At 38.3% G+C, this 23,551-nt stretch overlaps 1 protein-coding gene across 2 annotated transcripts in view; it reads right to left on the reverse strand.

Annotated features, from left to right (window-relative positions):
- The window catches only part of GRID2 (glutamate ionotropic receptor delta type subunit 2), a 700,788-nt gene that overhangs the window by 72,685 nt on the left and 604,552 nt on the right, over positions 1–23,551 (reverse strand). For both annotated transcript variants that reach the window (XM_082758601.1, XM_082758600.1), the window contains one exon: positions 16,208–16,403. In XM_082758601.1, the coding sequence (XP_082614727.1) occupies positions 16,208–16,403 (196 nt within the window). The remainder of the gene's footprint in view (positions 1–16,207; positions 16,404–23,551) is intronic.

Consider the following 23,551-nt stretch of genomic DNA (forward strand, 5'->3'; position numbering starts at 1 on the left):
TCAATTCTGTATTGTGCTGGAGGACTCATTCGGGACTGATAATTTCCATGAAAGATTTCTGAGCCCTCCACTCTCCTGAAACAGCAATTCTTGGGCAGTACACTTGACGCAAGCTTAGAGGTGTAAGTTAAACACAGAGCCTTGATGAAAATGTTAAATGGAACTGGACACAAAACAGGTATCTTTTTTATAATCTCTCCTCTCCTCCCCTCCCCTCCCGATGGAGTATATTTCATTGATTTCAACCTGACTTACTTTTCCCTACAACTGACTAACAATTAAAAATGGAAAATATCTGGATCAAAACTTAATACCTCAATACAAAATATTCTATTGCTGCATCCTGGTAATTTTAGAGCTTTTAAGGAGAAAAATAAACAATATTTTTTTGTAAAAATAGCTTCTTCCTCATACTGTTTCAGTTACTGTAATACTCCAGTGGATAAATCCATAATGACAACTCTGGTTTACTTGATATATATTTGCAGGCATGTATATAAATAGAATCATTAATACAATAAGCAATTGTATTTCCTGTTTCACTCTAGATTTCATAGGTCTGGTCATCATGGCAACTTTTGTCTTCTTATGTTGTGCTTGAGTCCCCAGTATTCAAACCTGGACACAATCTGCTCTGAGATCTCATCAGATCACAAAAAAGATTTGTTTAGTAAAAATAATGCAATTAGTCAGCCAGTCTTACTTGTTTTCTTAATATGAATTTGATGTGTATTCTGTGTGTCACTGGTATACTTTTGAAAAATATAATACCATTGGGTTATATTCAAATACTTGTTCCTACCACATAAATAAAAATACCAACGCATCTTTAATCAATGAATTAAAATATTCAGGAAATGGAGAAAGTGATGGCACACGTATTTTTTGATTTTAATTGCTATGATACAATGTAATCAGCTGATTTGCCTTCTTAAAATGAAGTAGCATTTGACCTAGAATTAGGATCATCAGCTGAGATTTTCTTTGGTACACGCAGTACTTGCAAATCATGTTTTTGTGCACACAGTGCGGACAGCTTAAGTGCCCAGCTAATCATGTGCACCAGTACGTATCTTCCTTGAGTGCATGAAATCATTTCATTAGTTAACGCTAAACAACAGGGAAGGAAAATGAAAAATACAAGCAATAGCATCATAAAATCATCAACTTGACATTCTAGTGTTTCATCCAATGTGCAGCAGATATCATCTAGCATCTGTGTGGGGACTGCTTGAAAAACGCCACTGCCTTGTTAGGAGATATAATCTTATTTATTCACTGTCTTATTAATTTTACTGAAAAAGAAATTGGACCTTGACTATAAGAAGAATGAATATCTAAATTGATAGTTAATTGCTAATCACTTTTATCTCATAACCTAACTTAAAAATGATTTCTCTTTCACAGAACTATGCTATGAGGAGGATAGTACACTGAACACATTTATACTCATTGCAGTGAAGAACTGAGCTTTTTCTCTGGCTTCGGAAGAATCAGAGAGAAGCTATGGTATTTCACTACGTCTGGGAACATGTGAGCTGCCAGCCCAGAGGTGAGGGTGAAAAGAAGGCTCTATATGGCTACCAAAACAAAACAAAACAAAAATTGAAATTGGCTTGCCCAGGTCTATTGCATTGTAATGCTCCTCCTTCTTTCAGTTGGTATGGATTTCTAAATGGAAGACAATGAATTTTCTTCTTCACTTGCTTAGGAAAATATTAGAGGATGCTACACAGCTTCTCACAAATCGGTGCTAAATGCCTGACCACGTTTATAGGGAAAGCAGCTTTGTTACTGCATGTGTATGCACAGCCACTGCATATGTGGGAACAGCATGGTCTGCACACAGGCCCAGACAAACAGCTGCACAGTGCTTGTGCTCAGAATATCTTTCTCTGTTCAGTTATATCAACATCATATGCAGCACAACTGTGCACATGTGGGTTGTTGTTCTGAAAATGTGATCCCTTCAGACACAAATGGAAGGCATAATTCCTACTGATGGACATCTGCATCAAATCCAATGTAGCATCTTTGTTGCTGTCTCATTCATGTTAAGTTCTGGAAGACAAGTATCACAAGATGTACATAAGAAAGCATAGGAAATATGATGCCAGGAAAAAATATCCTCTCTTGTCTTATGTCTGACATATCTATGAAAAGTACATTTCAGGGTAGCTGAAGAAGATAAAAACAAAGTAATATTTTCTCTTGTCTATTTTGATTTCCTTTTACTTATTGATTTTTTTTTTTGTCACATTTCAAAATATTCAGAACCCAATAATGCAGATTCAATGGGAATCCAAGGCCCAGTACAGCACCTACATTTGGCAGCTACTGGACAAGTCATTGTTCAGTGGACTTACTCTGCATCTACATGAGGTATGCAAGCTTAGCAGAGCTAGGCCTACCGATATTCTAGCTGAATGAACCGAGAGATAAAAAACAGACCTGTAAAAAGATAAAATACAGCAAGAGCATAATAAAAATTAAGAAAAAAAAAGCTACAGAGTGACTATAATATGATGCAGGCTAAATCAAAACCACAGTCACACAATGTACATAAAACTTGTCATGGCATGTTAGAAACACATCATAGCTTAAACATTTTATTGCGTAGTAATAACTAAAATGTGCTGAAAGTGGTACAGAATGTATGCAAAATAACTTGTGAAGGGATACAACACAATTTGATGTAGTGTCTGTCAAAAAGTATGCAAAACTCTACCAGAACAGAAGAAACTCATCAGGCCTAGGATTACTATCAGAACAGAGTTCAAAGCAAACCTTCTGCCAATTTCTCTGGTTTTGGATGTAATTTGTCTCCATTCAGCTAGGAATGGATCTGGATGTTATGTACCAAAATACTAAAGTAACTCTTGCTCTTAGGAGATTTCCCTTTCGTGGCTTGATTCATGAGGTCTGGAACAGCCAAGTCAGCTTCCGAATCAGTGAGTGTAAATACAGAGTTATGTTTTACCTTCCATTACCCTTCCATTAAACTTCTTTTTGATTTTGCAAAAGCACAATCACAGCTGATAACGTGGGTAAACTCTACACCAATGAATGGGAGGGCATATTTAGAAGTACAGTTCTCAAAAATCAAGATGATTATTGGCATCTCTGGAAAGGCAAAAGAATACCTTGAATATTTTCCACAGTAACTTCTGTCATTCTGAAACATATGTTATATATTATTTTAGCCAGAATTTTGGTTTGAGCTCTTCTGATTTACTTTTGTGTATGCGTACTTTGATTCCCTTGCGTGATCTCATGTCATGTTCTATTTTTTTGTTTTCCTGCTCTCTGTTATGTTCCATCTGCTGCTCACTTTGTTGAATCCAAAATGATTTAATATTCAAGCTAATCAAGAACAAGATGCTGTTTAAAGAAAACCATCTCCTTCATTTAGCTTCCAGCACAACTATAGCATAAGCCAAGACATTCAGTTTAATAATAGAATCATCTGAAGGACTGAGAGCATTTTGCAGACGTTCATTAACTGATGCTCACATTTCCTTGCATTCCTGCCTTTATTGCTTATACCTGCCCAATGCGCACCGACATTATTGTGTGTTTTTTCCAGGCTATGCTGTGAATTGCAACATTTAGACATGTTCCTTAGTAACATTAGGGACTCAAGGAGAGATTCATATAACAATTTGCTTGTAAAGACAGCACTTAGGCGAAATTGTAGCATTTGAAGCCAAAATTTTGGTCATTAAAATGCTGTGGCTTATAAGCACCTACTTTTTTTTTTTTTTTTTTTTTAATTCCAAATTCTGCTTTTGAACAAGCACTAGCTGTGTGCCTCTCCTCTACCAGGGATGAACAGACTGGTGTTTTTTCATACCAATGTTCAGTTCAGAATGTGGTGATGGGGTAGCAGTGCCTCCCCAGTGCATACTTGGAACACCACATAAAACACAATGATGCTCAGGACTCCTGGCACACATGCAACAAAATTTAGAGGTTTTCAAATTTGGATGTCATCTTCTGACCACTTGCAGTGTAGGAAGCTAGCCCACACTCCTTCCCCATGCTGCAAGACACAGATTATATTTTTCAGTGTCTCACAAGAGGTCATAAATTCAGACTGATTTGGACCAAAGCATGCTGCAATACCTTGGATCAAGCACAAGAAAGATGATCCAGCCATCCATCTCCTGTTCAAAGGAATACCCAGGAACTGCAGCTACCACTGGTGGAAGATTGATACTTGATGAGAGATTTTGAGTTTTCTTGGGAATTTGTATCACTGTTAAGCACAAGACTTGGGAAGGCGCCGTGTCCTAGATTTGTTTACTCGCAGGTTGAGAATTCTTGCTAGAAATGTATTACAGGGAAATCCCATCTTGAGGTCAGAGTGATAAAACAAAGAAAGCTTCTGCTCTGTGATTTATGTTATGACCAGAACCCCTTGGTACTTACAGACTAGTATAATACCAGCTGCTTATCTACTGTTTTTTCATTACAGACGCATTGTATTTTCCAGCCATCTTGATGCATTCCATTATTTATCCCCCTCCTTGTGTTATATTCAGCAGGGAATGGGGTCTGTTTTATTTGATTAACTAGCAATTCTGCAAACAACAGCCACAAACACCAATCAACTCCCATGCAGCAGGAAAGCTTTAGAGCCAGGAATGGTAAACAGCTCTCTCCTGCCATTGCAATCCCAGCGAGGGAGCTGTGCTGTCTATCTAGATCGCGCGTTTTATGCAAACTGATAGCAGAATGAAATGTGATTACAGCCTGGATAAAATGCTTCTTAAAACACTCCACATGGCACTTTAATCCTCTCCTCCCATATCTTGGCTATTAAAAAGATGCTGATTTATTGCAGCCACATTTTCAGACCGGACAACTGCTGCCTAATTCAAATACAGAGAGACATAAACTGCTTGCTGGCAATTTGACTGAAGAGAATAAAATGGTAAAAGTAGTGGAAACAACAATTATCATTACTCTTTAGCTCAAGGAAAGATTCTGCTTATTTAACCGAAAAATTTAGCTTTGCTCTCAGTTGACACACTTTAAGAAAGCCAGCTTACCTACCTAGCATACCTTGCTCAATGCCATGCTGTTACTTCTAAATTTTTAACTTGCTGGCTGGAAAGTTCACTCCATGTAGATTTAGTTCCAAGAAAAGCACTCAGAAAATGTCTCCTTAGTTGCTTGAATCAGGTCAGAAAGAGACATTAGCGGGAGGCATCATAATATACATTACAGAAAAGCCATAGCCATGCACAACCTGCAGGAACTGGAAATGCTGTTGATTCGATAAGAGCTCCTCTGCACACCCCCCAGAGCAGTTCAGAGAGATGATGGCCCCATAGGCGGCCCCAGTAATACCCTTCTGGGCTACTCCCAGCCCCATCCACAGCCAATATGCGCAGCCACAGAGCACACAGAGAGTCCCAGTCTTCTTCAAAACATTTTCAGAACCCTGCACAGATGTTAGGAAGAAAACTACATGAAACTTCTGGCTCTGCTGGATGGGATTTGAAACCCCCTGAAATATTTACTGGGCGTTGAAGTGGTGTGTTTGCATTTCATATCGCTCCAAAGGAGGCATACGGAATAAGGCTAGAGAGCAACAAATGTGCAGGAGCTGCTGATCATGTCCCAGCCCCAGACTTTAGTGCAGCCTGACAGCCTCACCACTGGAGACTTTATGCTTACTGCAGTTGTCCATTAAAGAAACAACCCCTTACATCCCGAACTCCAAATTTTATCTGCACAAGTATGATTTAAGCACACAGAAATTAATCGTGTTTGGCACTCTGCTTTGTAGGCCACCAATATTCTTGTGCAACATCCACTCAGTCTGAACCACGAGATTGGAAATTTCCTCTTTCCCCACACTCCCCACTTAAGCACAACACATCCTTTTTTTTGTTTGTTTTTGTTTTGTTTTGTTTTTCCTCAGATTGACAAATTCCAACAAAATGGAATTTTACTAGAAAATTTCCCACTATCTCTAATCTGATGACTAAGGACAATGTCAAAAAGCAGCCAGCAGCAAAGCCTGCACAGTTTTCTAGCCTTCCAGACCAGATGTTTTCAGATTGGTCCTTCGAGACCTCTCTGAGGTATAGCATTTAAATGCACACAGGTATTTAGGAGCATAAACCTGCAGTTGTAAACAAAGGCACATCATTTGGAGAAACACAGAGTTTTGGGTTCCTCTTTTATATTTGAAAAATTGGATTTTTCAGCGCTTTATTTCTCTAGATGTTATCTTAAACATCTCCTCCTGTTTGGAGACTAAGGTGATCTTAAGGGCAATCGGATTTAACTAAAGTTTCTGATACTTAGATACTTGATTTTTACACATGTTAGAGACCTAGGTTGATTTTATTGAGTATTCTGTCGGTGCTTTTCAGTTTCAAATTTAATTTTCCTTACTGTCCTGATTATTTCACTAGCATTTCATTGCCTACCAATCTGTTTATTAAGGTATTGACTTATTTAAGGGTGTTAGTCTAATGTTTGCTGTCAGAGGAACTCCAGGTATTCCCTGAGATCTCCTCTTTGGCTTTTCTATTACAAATATAAGACCATTAGAACTGAAAAATTCTGAACGATTTCATGAGGGACTATTGAATGGCTTAAAGCAGAAACTTGCTACGAATGTACTTTCTGCAGTCCATTTATTTGCTGGTCTATGGAATAGACTGTTTTTGGGGTGGTGGTGGTAATAAGTTATTTTACAAAAATTATATAAATCTGTTAAGTCAAACTTTTTCTTATAAACAATTGCTACAGCAGCTCCACAAATATGAATGAAGATCTCTCTGTTACCTCTTATATTTCTCTCACTATTTTAGTCTTGCAGCTTCGCAGACCCAGATATGCTTCAGGGATGGAATATACAGCACTTTTTATATATTCTGTTCTCATTACTTCTATTCATGGCTTTTTTTCTGTTGCTTATATCCTTTAAACAACCTTATATTCAATCCCATCATTTGCATTTGTTAATGCATCAAAACGTATTTGTGTATTATTAAAATATGTTAATACATAAAAATGATAGCTGGAAACATTTAAGTGAGAAAGTGAATACATTACCCAAGTTCTGTGCCTGAAGCAAGAGTGTGCTCTCCTGTCTCCATCTATTGATCATTAGTCAGAGCCTGCATTTCCCCTGATCTATGCGTGATGTGTCCCCAGTGTAGCCCACCATACTGTGAGCCTGCAGCTGGCTTCAAAGTGACAGCCAGGGTTTTGGAAAGCTTTGTCTGATGGAAAATTGAAAGTCTCAGAATTCGTTACAGAGATAAACACTGAGACAGTGTAAGTGGATGGAGATAGCAAAAGAGATGTATGACTGCGTACAGAGAGGTGAGGTGGGGAAAGAAGAAAGGCTCGGAGAGCTGGGAAAAAGTTGGAGGAGCTGGGATCCAACCGAAAAGGATGGAGGATCAAAAAACTGAAAAAATAAAAAAGAAAAAGTGAGAGGGAGGGAACAAAGTGAAGCAGGAATTCAAAAGGGAAAGAGAGAGCTGAGGTTGCTGGAGCTGCATAGGAGCCTCTGTAGTCCCCAGACACCCTTGGTATGGTGGTATTACTCATCTCCACGAACCTGAAAATGGTACAGAACCTCAGTAGGAAAAGAACTAAGTTAATAGAGATAAAATGGAGAAATAAGAGCTCACAGGACCAGAAAAATAGGTGCCTATACCTTTCATGTCACCTGTAGCCAAATGAGAGAGCATCAGATACCAAGCTACTCTTCTCTTTCAGGCACTTTATAGAATTTTTCTTTCTTAGGATAACTAAATTCCAAAACAAGGAAAAAGGGCACAGCCATGGGAGGTGAACCACAGAGATGGTTCAGCAAGGGAGCAATGGCTCTAACGTCACCTCACATAGTGAACACTCAGAAAACTTTTCCTTTCATGGAATATGACAGCAGCATTCCTGTGGAAGACCCAGATATGCCCAAATTTAGCTACGTTCCTAGGTGTAGCTGAGGTAGAGGCGTTTTCCTTCTCTGTTTATGCCACTCTTTCTAACAGGTGCCTCCCTAATACTGAGCACGGCCAGCTAAGAAAATTTCAGCAACAAGTAATGCTAGAAATAAAATCTCCTTTAAGCATTATCCTGGCATGCTCACACTCAACCTTTACAACCATGGACTGCAAATGCTTAAACTACTTAAACTCTTAAACTACTTCCTAATTGTCAGTTTTCTTACTTGTTGTTCATTTCATTCCAAAATTTCCCATCTCCTATAAATCCTGGTTTCAGGAGGGTGTTCAGCATTCGTACAATTGATCACCAGCCAGTGCAAATGAAAACAGCACTCGCATTACTTAGTGAGAAATTTGAAGTCTTTCATATATGATGTTTAGTATTGCAGTGCTCAGATGTGACACAGCCACAGAAACATTTCCACAGAGCTGGTCTCCTACCATCGGGGATGCACTCTGTGTGTTTCTGTCATGACACCATCCTAATTAATCCACTTCTAAACAAGAGAAACCTCAAGTGAAATCTCTACCAACAAAGGTTTGTTGGTGGAGACAAAGGTTCCTCTCTGGGTTTGTCATGTGAAAAGATGACTACAGGGATAGAAACACACTAAGGCAAGAAGTACTTAGCTTTATATTTGGCCATTAGAATGAAGCATGAGGGCCCGTCCCATCTCATGCTCACTCCTCAAAGGGCTGTCAGCCATCCTGTCTCCAGCTGTAAAGTCTGATCTCAGTTCTCTGCAGAATGCAAGTCTACAGGATTCAAACAAAATTAGTTCCACAGGGTATATTTTGCCATTTCTTATTTTTTATTGCCTTTTCTAGTTGTGAAACATGATCTTACTGTGATAGGTTCTGTACAAAATAAGCCACCAAGAAAAATAGTTCCATAGTTTAGGCACTCCCAACCACTCTCTAGAGAAGGAAATTGTCTACAGTAGCTAGGAATAAAAGTTGGGCACCTAAATTAGGCACTTGAGGTGCCTAATTTAGGTGCCCAACCTAAAAATTAGGTGCCTAATTTAGGTGCATGGTGGAAGTATTGTTATTGTAGCCATGACAGTTTAAGAATCTAAGTGAAGCAATGTTTTAAGAGAGAATTACCTTTTTTTTTTAAAGAGAGTTTTTTTTTTTTTTTTTTTTTTTTTTTTTTTTTTTTAAGAGAGAATTACCTTTAAATAGAAGAAAGGATATAACTCGTGTGGGATGCCTAAATGACCTGGCTTTCAGGCAAACAAGCCTTGTCTGAAAACAAGCAGAAAACTTCAAGATTAGTAAAATATCTCTGAAATTAATGTAATTATGTTAATCAATGAGACAATCCAAGAGAAAAAAGAGAAAATTGTAGCTGGCAACAATGAAGCTGGATAAAATGAAAGAGAGAATAAGGACCAATTGCTCAGTCAAATATTTTCTCCCTCTCCTATCTTTTTATCGTATTAGGCTGCTACAAACCTTAGCTCTTATGCTCTTCTGAAGTTAGCCTGTAGCTTTCCTTTGAGGATAAGGACTCAGAAGTCAGACATAATTTGTCTTCTGAGAAGTACTCTTCCTCTAGTAACGGGCATGTTCATGAACTTAGTTGATTATGGGCTACAGTAGTTATTTGGTTTTACTCATTTTATATCTATGATGGATATTTTATATCTATGATAGATCACTAAATCATGAATTCCTCTCTCCTTTCTTATTGGCAATTATAAAGTAAGCCAACTAAAGGGAAAGAACATAAAGCAAAAACAAAACAGGGTGGCTCAGTTGATGGGTAGTGATCGTAGTACACCAGAGACCAAGTTGTCAAGGTTTTTGTTAGTGCGATAATAAAGGAGTACGTTAAGGAGATTGAAGAAGTTAAGATGAATGTCTGGAGGGAAAACTTCATACCTTACAGAAGAGTCCCTGGAGAATGCATACAGATGCTTGCTTGAAAGAGAAAAGTGTTGCACTGGAAACTTAACACTGATGATTTTCAATTCAGAAATGAGAAAACCACAGGCAGTTTCAGAATCAGCCATGAAGGTCAGCCATGAAGGGCCTTGAAACTTTTTTTTTTTTTGGGGGGGGGAGGGGGGGCGTTGGGGTGGCATGTAGGAGCATTTTCAGTAGAATTTAATGCAGTAAGAGAGTTTTGTAAAGTTCAGAGAAAACAATGCTAAAAACTGCTATAGTAATGGACAAGGTTGTATGGCTAAATCATAGACATGTTATGAAGGGTGAATTCATAAAATTTAGACACACTTTGGTTACAAAAGTTAAGAAAAAACATAAGCAAATAATGTCATTAGATTATAAGCTTAAGCAAGAGAATGCCACAAGAAAGAACATGGAAAGTAAAACTGGGGGAAAGACGTAGAGTCAGCTAGTCTAGGTTTTAGCTATGTTGAACTCCATTAGTGGTGATACATCCATGAAAAAATATTAGAGGAAAAAAATATATAATTTCAGATACAAAGGGCTCAGTTTCAGGTAGGAGAAACAGAACTGCAAGTTATCTGCACAGAGCACTAGCTGAATATCTTTGGACAGAAGTCAATAGCAACTTGGATGGCATTTCAGTGAGAGCAAAAGGTTGAAGGTACATTCAGGAGCACGTAAGATGAAACAAGATGAACTCAGATAACATTTTCAGGAAACTTTGGAGGTAAAAAGAATATGGCAATGACTGGCTTGGTTGTTGGATGAACATGTGTGTGCAGATCCATTTCTTGATACACAGGCTGACTCAAATATTGACTCAAGTTTTTATTGGAATAAAGCCAAATTGCATGAAATAAGAACTTTTCACAGGTGTTCTACCCAAGACAAAAACCCCTCAAGAAAGTCTAAGTCGGATCAAACTTTGGAATATGTTTTGGAGCATTCATGAGGGACGGCAAGCCTTTTGTTGAGACTACCTTAAATTCTGAGAAAATGAGGCAAGAGGAAAGCTGGTTTACATTTTTATTTTTAAACTACATGCAGAATCTTCCTAATGCTCTGTTAATGCTCTGTCACAGCTCAGTTATTAAACACCCAAAGCACACTAACCCCTAGGCTAATGCAGATAACTATTAGCCTTTTGATGATGCCTGAAGGTAATACTACACTGCATTTGCAATGTTTTCTGGTCCAGTGTTTATGAATCTAAACTTTTTCACTGCTGCTACTTTGCTTAAGCCCTAGATATCGGAGCAAAGACATACAGGATTGTAGAAAAAAATCTTTCTTCAGGCTGGTTATTCTTTAGGCTCAAGCAAACTGGAGCCAAGTTGTGGTAAAGCTATTAGAAATGCGCTTTGCAATGAAATATATTCCAGTCCCACCACCATAAACTGACATGTGGACAAACTATGAGACTTCAAACATTACAGTGCCAGTGGATCAGGCATTCCTCCTGACATTATTAACAGCATATCACTTGTAAATCAGGCTCAGACTTTGTGGTGAGACTTGCTTTCCAGGAAAAGGATGCTATATGACAAGTAAGACAGAGCCAGACCATCCATAACAATTTGAAGTGAGGCAGGTGGGTTTGGTACCCCCAGGCACCTGTAGGCTCCGAGCCATGGACAAAGCAGAAGGTAATTGTGAAATAGATAAATTGTACCTTCAGTTGTGGGGTGCAACAAAGTCTTACAGGTACTCCTGAAACTTATTACTAGTGGAGTAGCACATCCATCCAGTAGAACATCCCATCTGTGCAAGAATTGTAACCTCCAGAAGCAGAGGGGAACCAACAGTGTAGTTGATCCCTTTATAGAGAATAAAGATATACAGGGGACTGGTGTGCAGTCATGGCATTTTTACACGCTCTTGCCTTTTTTGCTTCCTATCCCTTCCTCAGCCACTGTCAAACTACTGCACCACAGTACAGATCCAATATCCAAACCCTCTGCTTTGTTATTTCTTATTTTTGGTGTCTTTCTATTGGCTAGCTCCATTGTTAGAAATGTCCATAACAAAGATGCATGGACTTGAAAATATTAACTGGGTCTTTCTGTGGTGTAATGAATATATCTGCCGCCAGAATGACAATTCCAATGGCAAGTTCATGAGTAAATCAGTTTAATTACTTAATTCAGGAGTTTTCTGGTTCATCAATAGAAATCTCCATGCCATTGCAAATTAAGAATAACCACATCTAGTTATTGATAATTTGTCCTAGCACAGAGCCGCAGATCATTATTACCCCTTTCTTCACCAAAGAAATCACCTTAGCGAAGCTTTTGTTATGGCCTATTCACAGGTATTGCAAACAATAATGTTACTACTAGAGCAGTATTCTCAGGAAGGTAAAACTGCCGTCCAGGGAAAATGAAAAGGCTCAGCAATTACTCACATGCTTTCACTGTGGGTAAAATGACAAGAAAATCAAAATCTCAAGGCCAGATTTCCTTTGATACTGTGGTGAGGGTTAAAGAAGAATTATTAATGCTCTGGAATTGAGAGAGTAAAAGGAGTTTCTTTTATTGCACCATCCAAAAACATTAATTCACCTGACTCATTATCAAGTTTCCTACCAGCTAAATATTTTGCACTTGAAGTTAAACAGACAAGAGGTTTCAAATGCATTTTGATTCTGCCTATGCAGCCTGGTAAAGAAATTTTCTACTTTGTACAACTGAGAAAAACATAGATGCTGTAGGCTACAGTATCATGTTCAGAGGAATGAGGTGGGTAGGATAGGGCATTAGGCACTATTATACTCTAGGGAAGAAAGAGCAGACAGGGGCACAATGGAAGCACTTCATTATATTTTAAATGGGAATAGTTCCAAGGATAGGAAAGCCTGTGGTGCTTGTAAAGGATTAAGCAGGGTAATGTGCTTTTTAAGAAGACATAAAAAGGTATGTAATGTGATATGTTTAAGCCTAAATGATTTTTCTTGGAGTCCTCAATGAATGTTTAAGCAGGCATGACTTAGGCCTCTGTAAATCCTCCCTGAATAAATAACTTCCCCGAAAATAGAGACTCCTTTGACAGAATGAGATGCATATTTCATAACCTATGCAAAAAAAGGGAAATCAATTTGAGATACACGAAACACTTACGAATAATAAAAAAAAAAATGAGATAAAAGTGAATATTCTCTGGAATAATCCAAGCATATATAGGAATACAGACAGCTTCTCATCCGTTTCCATTTGACAAAGCAGGACAAACAACTGAATTCTTCCCTTGCTTTGATACAGATCTTAAGATGCTTTGTGTTGTCTTTTGAAAAAGGAAGAGACAAAAAGCTGTAGAAGTTTCTAAAGTGCCTGTGCTCTTCTGGCTGTCTCCTGTTGGAGGTATTTAACACTCTGCTGTCTTTTCAGGGTAAATCCACCCAGCTGCTCTCTAACCAGATGTGATGCTGTAAACTGCTGTTCACGTGGATGCTCAGAGATACATATTCACCTGATTTACAAGACAAGGCCCAATACATATCAAACTCCAGAAACTTAAAATGTCATGAACTTCCCATCCTCTTTTCCTGCCAGCCTTGCCCTCCCACCAGGAAAAACAAGTCACAGCCACAGACATCCCGATGCAAAATGGGACGATGCAATCATTGTCATTTGGCTGCATTGTGTTCCCACTCGCACAGGTGAGATTCCCCATGAAGTCCCAGGTACAGCAAATGCACTGTCCTGCTGAGCAAGCAGGATTATATGCCGAGTAAGTCAGCATTTCATCCAACTCCCCCTCCCTCTGTTTATAGATAAATTCACATTAAATTGCTACTTTCCTCCAAATACAAAGAATACAATTTTCAGAATAGAAGCACGACAAAACTGCAGGATTTTAAGATAAAAAAAATGCTTGGCTAAGCCTTTTCCACATTGCAAAGCCTGCCTGCCTGTCTAACCAAGTCGTTTTGTGATGTCTACTTGCAAACCCTATTCATCTCGGAGTGGGTGCAAGCAGGGCCTGGAAAAACTACTGTTTAGTGACGCCTTAGCACTGGTTAATAGTAGAAACAAAACAAAGCACAAAGGGAGACCAGTGGGCTTAGAGTCATTCAAGGCCCTGAAGGGTTTTATGAAGCTTATAAATAGGCAGAGGGGACCTATGAATTTACTCTAAAATGTTTGGATTTTTTTGGAAGGTATTTCACAGAGATTATAATCCCTGACTTTTATCAATTATCCTTTTTAAAGGGTGCCACCTGTGAGGGCAGTCAAACACTGGAACAGGCTTCCCAGAGAGGTGGTTGCCCCATGCCTGTCAGTGTTCAAGAGGCATTTGAATAATGTCTTTAATAATATGCTTTAACCTGTGGTTAGCCCTGAAGTGGTCAGGCAGTTGGATTAGATGATCTTTGAAGGTCCCTTCCAACTCATCTATTCTATTCTAATTTTCCTTGCCTAAGAGTATTTTTTAACATCACGTTCATCTTCCAGCTGAGGGAGAAGAGTCTTAAATGACTCTTGAAAGGCACAGCTTCTTTCTTTTTTTTTTTTTTTATTTTTTTAAACCAACAAACCTTTCTTCCTGAGCAGGCAATCCCCCAAAAGCTTCCATGTGAACAGAATTTGGCAGATAACCTTTTTCTGTGTTATTTCTGTAAGGCAAAAGAAGGGGAGAAACTGCAACTGCATAGGTGGATGTGTATGTTCACTGGAACCAGACCCTCTGATATTTTAAAACTGGAGGGTGGCTAGCTTGCTCGCATTACAACTTGTTTATTTTATGCCACCATTTGCAAGTGCTTGTTCCTGGGAATTGGAGGCATGGGAGCCAGATAGAACCCAGATAGTTTTGTTTTTGTAAGTTTTAAGACAGAAACTGCAATGTTTTCAGGAACTAGGTATCAAAGACTATAATCTGGAATTACTTGCCAGCATGATACACTGGTTGCTTTTTTCAACTAAAAGCAATTAGTCAACACTGTTGTCTGTGTTGACTGCTCTGTTTGATGCTCTCTGTTTTCTGATTCTCCCTTAGTATATCTTGGAAAGGCAAACCAGAAGGTGGGGGGGGCTTTTTTTTTTTTTTTTAAATAAATAAATAAATATATATATACACAAAAGGCAAAACCTAGCTTTATCAGACCCTTGCAAACAGAGCTAAAACATATTTTCTCAAAAAAAGCAATTTCCTCTAGCCAATAAATCTTCAGACTGTCTTTTTTTCCCTTGCTTTTTCAGCTTATGACTTTTTCTAAAAGGGTTTCAAAAGTGCAGCTCCCCAGGGCCTTCCTTGCCTCTTCATTCATGCCATTTTGTCCTTCAGAGGAGAAAATATGATCTCAGTTATACAGAGGGTGGATTAGTGACTGTTAAAATTCCAAATAATCTTTATTTTATTTTTCTTTTATTATCAAGACATAAACAGTGGCTTCACAACTCTTTTTACATAGCCTTTTCTCTTATGTCTCCGTATCTGGTGTCAAACACCAGAAATTATAGGTTTCCCTGGCAAATGGATTTCAGTGCACACAAAACACAATTTGCCCCCATTTTTAAAAGTCTTTAAACCAAGCTTTAGACAACACACAACTCTACGGATATTTGCTCTGTCACATTTTTGAATTCAAAATCAATCTGCAAAATATGGTATTTAAAACAATGCGAAGGTACAATGGTAGAGATAAAGTTTGTATTTAATCACCCACTAACCATTATTCAGTCATACTGAACCATTTCGTAGACTGTTTCTTATAAAAGCTGTAGCTCATCCACAAAAAAGGGAGGGAAACATTGCACTTAAAAATGTCCCTGCAAAAACTGACTCTTGCTTTCAAATTATTTTCCCTCTGTTAAACTCATTACAAAAGTGGCCATGTCTCTTTAAAGATAGATCATATTTTTCTGCCTACCTCTCTTGAAACATGCATGATTCAGAGCTACAACTGAAAGCCAAGGTTTTCAGTGCTGGGAGCCTACAAAATAAGTTAATCAATGTCTTGTCTTGAAAGCGCTTTAAGCTTTGTACAGTATATTGCCATGTCTTTTGGTATTAGAAGTCCAGTGATCCTATTCCCATTTTGCATCCTGACAAATGCATTAATCTCTTATACCTATAAATCCTTTTCAGAGCAAGCACTCTAGGTACTTACATTTTAAAATGTAGTTGAAAAAAACAAGCTGAGAAGCCCCAGTTCTCTGTGCTGATGCAATGGGCTTGCAGAAGCTGGTACTAGGCACGATCATTATCTGGGTGCAAAGGCATCCCTTACAGTCAAAAGCAACAACTAAGCAAATCTGGTGTTACCACAGAGAGTCTCAATGGGAAGAAAAAGTAAGTCATAGCAGTACCTTTTGAATGCCTGCAGTCGACTCCAAGACGTTGTTCTCTGAGCCGTTACTTCTGTTAATCATCCGCCACATTTGGGAATACATGCTGTCCCTCTCAAAAGGATTCATCCCTTTCACTCGGACGTGCTCATAGACTGCGGAGTCCAAGACAGTGCCATAAGGAATATCTGTCTGCCTTGAGAGATCCTGGAGAGACCTTAATTGTTGGTGAAGAAAAGAGACACAGGAGACTTGAAGCCACATTTTCAAGAGGAAGGAGCTGCAGGCAAGCAAAGGGCTACATACAGAAAGATGGCTGTCAAGCCAATTTTTTTCTCAGTTTGTATTGTTTTAGAAGACAAAGTGAGACTGAAAAAAATGTTTCTATGATTTAAGACACAAGGAGGAACATTAAGTGAAAAGATGGGGTGGAAAAATGAAAATGGGTGAAAAAAGAAAAAACAGAAGGAGCAAGAGTATCCTGTCAAATGCTGAGAGCTCCTCTGAGCTGGGGCAAAGGAGAGAAGGGAGTGTTGCAGTCCCTCCAGCAACTCCAGTCCCTCCACTGCAAATTAAATTGTCTTAACAACAGAACTCACTGAAAACAGCCCAAAGCACCAGGGCTGAGTATTTGTCTGGGCTACCAGGTTACATGGCGAAGAGCAGCTTTTGGGCATCATTCCAGTACTGAACTGTGCACCCATCACACATGGGAGGTTGCATCCTACACCATTTTCAGGATGATTTCTGTTATGGTTTCACAAACTGCCTCTGCATTATGGTCCATGTTACTCTGTCCAACTTTGCATTTTATATAGTCTTATTCTTTCCCTATAAACAGGAACAAATTAACCAGTTCTGAAGTTTCTAAAGTGTCCCAAGTACAGCTTTCTCAACCCTGTTTTGGCCTTAAAAATATATATTTTTAAAGTCTTTTAAGTCTCCTTATGTCCTGGCCTTTATTTTCCTGTCCTATAGAACTGCTTTCCCATACCTTTGTTTCTTTAATGGAATTCATTAAAGTTTCAAAATAACTACTGCAATATGTCTACTGCCTAAAACCCATTACAGCTTTCCTGGCACAAATTAACTTTGTATAAACTGCACGAATCTAGTGGATGACACCTAAGGACAAATCAAGGGGCTGAGCGCTGTCTAAAAGCAGGCAATAACAAACTGAAAAAGCTCTTTGCAGCTGCAGAAATTGTAAACTCAACTGCAGGAAATTCATCAAATTCCATGTAGCATTTTTGAAACATGTTAATTTAAAGACTAGTAAAAATGACCTTACACGGGGAAGAAAGGGGAATTCTTTGATGTTTCAGAGATGACACTGAAGAAAACAGATCTTGAAGGATATGTATGCCACTGAACACAACAGAAAGTGAGAAACAACGTAAGAAATCAGTAGAGTTCAGAGGCAAGGGTTTAGAGGTTCACTGAGTCAAACAGAAATCCTTTGAAATTCAGACATATGGACTTAGAAAAATATTGCACAAGAACTAAATTCTAAGCAGATAATATATAGCAAATATTAGGGAAGGATAAATTCAATTTTGAAGGGTAAATAACCAACAGCATTAAAAAAACACAATTCTCTCCTCTTTCTCCAACAAGAAGGCATTCTTCTTCAAGAACATAAGCAGGAAGGAACTTACAAGGAATCGGTACACACAGAGGATCACCAAAGGTTAGCTGCAAGATGAAGCTTTTGCTGAAAATTAGTATATCAGTCTCCTACCATAGGACTGAGACTTGCCCTTTTCTAGGAAGAAAAATGTAAGACTGCAGTAGACTGAGGTATCAGGAGATACCTTACCTAAGTATTGTGGCTTATTCATAACTGAAAATTGGAAAAAAAAAATCAAGCCCAGATATAAACAGGTATGAGTTCTGAAAGATTATATATGAAATGCTGATCCGTTAGCAAAAATGTGAAATTTCATTACAGCCAGTGCATGAAAGGGAAGTGATAAATATTTTTTAAATGCTCTAGTGGTGATCAGGGGAATTACAAAAGTAAGCAACTAGGTAAAATGTCATACTCAGGTTTAATAAATAAACTGAAATAAGGGTTGATAAATTTTAAAAATAGCCATCAGGTAGATTTCAGGTAGCCATCAGGGAAAACTATAGTCATTTTTGAAATTACTAAAAAAAACAAGGTTTTCAAAACATCTTCATTAAACAATATGAAGATGGTAGAAGTATGGGCAGGCTACAGAAGGAGGACTAACAACATAACAACATAAGAAGGACATGTACTTGTTGAAGCAAGACCAGAGGAGAGCCATGAAGATGGTCAGAGGGCTAGAGCACCTCTCCTATGAAGGCAGGCACCTTGGTGAAAATTTCTCCCTCTTTCACCATTACACAAAGTCTGGTGTAGTGGAAGGTGTATTACTATTGCATTTATAGTCTACATATCTGTCAAAAGCATCACTGATGCAAGGCACTAGATAAATACAAGTTACTATATTCACCCATTCTGTGTCACTCTAGCTGCCACGAATGTACTTCTGTATCTCCTGGCAGAGCTCATAAGTGCAACAAACTGTCATAGGATACATATTGTAATGTCCTGTAATTGTTGTTATTTGTCATACATATTACTAGAAAAGTACACATAAAGTATTTACCGTCTCCAATTTCTAATGACAACACCTAGCAAAACTGCAGTCATTATTTTACAAGACTCTGTATAGCCATACAATTTCTAATGTAACAAGCAATAAAGCACTTTTTTTCTGAAATATCATTGCTAACTGGTATATAAATGATACATTTAACTGCTGCCACAAAACAGTGCAGTTAGAAACAGCGCAAAAGGAAAAACAGCTCCTCTGTATATCTTGCAGCTATAAAAGCAACCTTGCTATTTTTTGACAGGCAAACCAACGCTAGACTTAAGTGGTTGTCCAGAAGCGCACAGCAAACAGGTATGGGAGAGTTCTCATTTTATCAGTGAGAAGCAAGTAAGAGTGCCATCACCTGCAAAAGGATCACCAGCAGAGAAATAACAAGGAGGAGAATTATGTTGATGCCTTCAGGAAAGTGCAAGGTAGTTGTATAGTCTGGCATTAACTACAGTCTGCAGGTCTTCACTGTTTGGTGTCCTATCTTAAAATGCAGGATGCCTCTCAGCTGCCCCACTTTGCACCTTTGCACATTTTAGGTGCTGCTCCATGCTGGGAAAGTAATGGCAAGAAGACAAGAGAGAGAAGCGTTTAAACTCCACAGATGAACTAAATGCTATCATCAGCTGCAAACCCCAAGCTCTTGTTCACCTGACCCTATGCTGAGGAGTGAGAAAGTTTTGCAGTCTCAGAAATGTACAGGTGTGCATGCTGCTATGTAGGCATGTTGCTGAAATGGTAAAGACCTATCACATCACGGACTACATCCCCTTACACAAACAGCCAAATAATATAATAATATATATGACCTGCTTCAGAAACTGCTTTTTATAACCTGCACACTTCTGGAATAACATACACAACCTAGCAGCCAAGCTATGGCAAAACAAACAAACAAACAAAAAGCTACCAACAAACCTCGACAGAACTAATAAAATTATTAAATCATTGAGGTTCCTTTGCAAAAGAAAGAAATTTTTCTAACTGCTATGCCTCCAGCCTGGTTTGCAGGTTACACATTGTTCAATGTACCTTTATTCCTGGATTAAACAACTTATTCTCTGTTCAGACAAATAGCTTTAGTGGAGACGTAAATCCCCAGCCTCAGTATGTCACCCAGTCTCAGCACACAGCTGCCAGACCAGACCTCAGAATAAGGAAGAAGTATTAGTTAAGTTGATGAATTCATATGGGATATTCTCTAAAGCTCAAATTCTGATGGCATTATTCACTTTGGATGGGAATTTAATTTTGCAGTAGTTTTACTGATCTCAGTTGAAATACCTGCAAAGCAAAGTACTTCTAAGATGAGTATGGGTATTATAATTCCACACTTAAATAAAGCCTCTCTCTTTGAATTTCTCATTTTGAAGCAGTAAGGTAATAGAAGTGTTTAAAACCAAATAAAAAGCACATAATGTTGGAAAAAATGCTATAAAATAAAATGCTTTTAACTGAGCTTGCATATAGACAGATTCTCCTTATAGTGAAGTGACCGTGCAGTGCAATACACAAGTCACAGTTCAGCTTGTGTTTTGGTTATCACACATGAAGCATTGTGGGGAACAATATTATACATGGTCTTTATGTTAAGCTTTTTTCTCATTAAAATTATTAGGATAGTATGAATCTCATTGCTTATACTTAAGTCTTTATGACTAATTCTGATAAAGATTTCCTATGCATTTTTTTTCCCCTAGGACATTAAGGATTACTTCAGAGGTGATACTAGGAAACTGGGCACAGTAAGCCAAGAGCTTTGAATGTTGGCAGTGACAACTGTATCAGAAACTAATAATGCTGCTTGCTAGTTTGAAGATCTGGGAGTATCACATAAAAGGACAGGTTAAGGAACATTTTGTTTTTTGGAGTAAGGAAATATCTACTCCGATTACTGCATTCTTGTGTAACCCCCCTTGCAGAAAACATGTAGGCAGTTGTATCAAGCTGTTTAAAACCTAGGGGACATCTTAGCTTAAAGTGAATCACAGTTAGAAAAAAACACTGTGAAAAGAATGACTAGGCAAAAGAAGCATTGCAAAAGGCATGTTTTATTGCCATACTGCCATTATTTGGAGGCAGAGGTTTCACTTATCAAGCAGGAGGCACTGCTTGTATCTTGGAGAACATAACATGAACTTCTTATTTTATGAAAGACATAGACTCTTTCCTGTAACATGTGCAGTCACAAGTCTTAATCAAGCTTCCACATTTTTAGCAGTGGGTTAGATTTAAACCTGAAGCCACCTACCACTAGCCTTTCTTATGACAAATCCTTTGGCTTCACCTCCGATCCCTGATTTCTTGGCAAAATTTCAGTGCCTTTGAGATGGTGGTGACATCCTCACTTTACCAAGGAAAGCAGTGCAGCCTGAATAAAATCAGTCTCTCTGCCAGTGGGCTCTAATTCTATCCAAACAGAATCATAAGACACAGTAATGGCAATAGAGGTTCAGTGGTGAAATTCATAGCATCAGCATCTACAAGAAATAGCTTGAGTCCTCCAAATTTATTTGGCATTTTCCAAGAGAACATACTCTTAATTACCATTCATTCATGTTGCATTTGAGACAGTGATGTCAAGATCTAAGGAGTACAGAAATTATGCTTTGCTTTGCTGCCATAATATTTTGGCACTTGAAATGCTGTTTGTCTTGATTTAAATATCATCTGATATAGGGATCAAGTGTGAATAAAAGATGCCCTACATAGTACTTTATGACTTGCATGTCTCTGTTCCTGGCACTGCCTGCTGATATTATTATTAATACTCCCACAGGTATTAAGAGTTGCCATTTGCTTGGAAACATAGTCCATTTTAAAGCTGTATCAAATTTTAATCAGAAAAGCAGAGAACAAAATTCCATCAATCTCAAGTGAGGTTATGCACAGATCTACTTCAAGACTCTCTAGGAATTGGGAACAATTCACTAGTCCTTCTCCTAGTGTATTTCCTAACAACATTTTGTCTGCTCTTCTTAAAATAAGCTTCTGGACACCATGACTACGAAAAGCAACCCAAGCACTATAACAGCCAAGAAAAGGAAGATGGAAGAGTTCTGAACAAAAGCTGATCTCTAAGCTGCAATGCAGTAACTACCGAAATGTTCCATAGGAATGAAGTGTTCTGCGGGCCGCTTGAAGCCTCCTATCTTTCATAAAATATATCAGAAGGACCACACGCTGTCAGATCTGGTACTAGCTGGAAATCTGAAATGAAAACCTATTAACTACTTGTTACATCTGTGCAAACCCACTGACTGCAATCTCTTTCATTTGTATGACTTTTCAGTAGCTGGCTAGATAGTACTACGAGCAGAATCTGGTTTATTTTCTTTAAATACTTAAACTTATTTCCATTCTGGCCCTCAAAGCTCCCCAAGGTACAATTTGATCTGTTAGAAAAGAAGAGCATCAGCTTTTTTTCTCTATTGGTTATTCATGTTTGCCACTTTGCAGTAATTCAGCATGGTAAACAAACAGCTTTTCTGTTATGTGCTGGTTTGAGATCCAATTCTGGCAGTTTTGTAAACTAAAGTTTTACACTCTCACCATAGTTAGGATAACTTCATTCCCTAATGGATACTTAACACATCTAATTACTCTATTTCTGAGCTACAAGCACTTTGATAAATGTCTCTGTTCTTTCATTTCAGAAGCTTTCCAGCTGCAACATTTTCTACTGAATAAAACATTTTCAGTGACTTTGCCCATAAATAATACAGCACAAAGACCAATGTAGTCCCAACTGTACATAATAACCTCAGAATTCCACTGGGAATTTTCTAGTGACATCATAATAAACTACAAGAAAAAGCTGAAGATGTATTAAGTTATAGTTTGGGTATATTTTATGCTTTTTTACATATGATAAAAAAAACCTCAGATATTTGTCACAGTAATTTGAACATTTTTCTGGACTACTTCAAAACCAGAAGAATCATAATTTCAAAGCAGGATGCAGAGGCATATTTCATATTTGTAGAGAAAAAGAGAATGACTGAATATATCATCATTATTTATTTTGCATATACAAATGTGAATGTTGTTTGTTCGAACTCCTTAGTCAAATGTAGGACTTTCTAAACTTAAAAATAATATATCAGCCTCTCTCCAAACCTCAAGATGATCAACAAACATCAATGAAGAATTTCATTTTACTCCCCTGTAAATTGTGAAGGGATTATAATTGGGACTACCAAGTCAAACAGTCGGGTTGCATCAAAATAGCCCTGCAGCACTCCAGAATCTCAAAGTCTGTAACTCAGATCTCAACAGGAAATAGTAACTCAATTTAACTGGTGATGCAACTGTGACAGGGGAACGACCTTCTCAGGTGCTTTGGTCTGTTTTACATGTCCGTGTCTTACAGTGCACAGAAAGAAAGGACGACAATCACAGACACTTCATTTACAGTTGGGGACAAATACGGGCTGGTACTGCCTGGGCTGAAGACAACAGAAATTTGGACCATGGGACACCAAATCTTCCCTTTCTGAGGGAGCAGCAAGAAAGAGAAAGTGCAAGAGGATGCTCCTAATGGGGAGAGTCAGCAGGCAACCATGTGCTCAAAGCGAGGGGCTGCTTCTGCTCTCGAGTCTGAGCTTGGGCATATAGTTGCAAATAAAATCTGACTACAATTGGAGATGTTTATTTGTCCATGTGCATGGATTGTTTTTAACATGCAGAAAACCTTCACATAAAGGAAAAGTGTCTTAGTGAGATTGTG

Source organism: Aythya marila (genome assembly GCF_965140915.1).
Source record: "Aythya marila genome assembly, chromosome: 4".
Lineage (NCBI taxonomy): Eukaryota > Metazoa > Chordata > Aves > Anseriformes > Anatidae > Aythya > Aythya marila.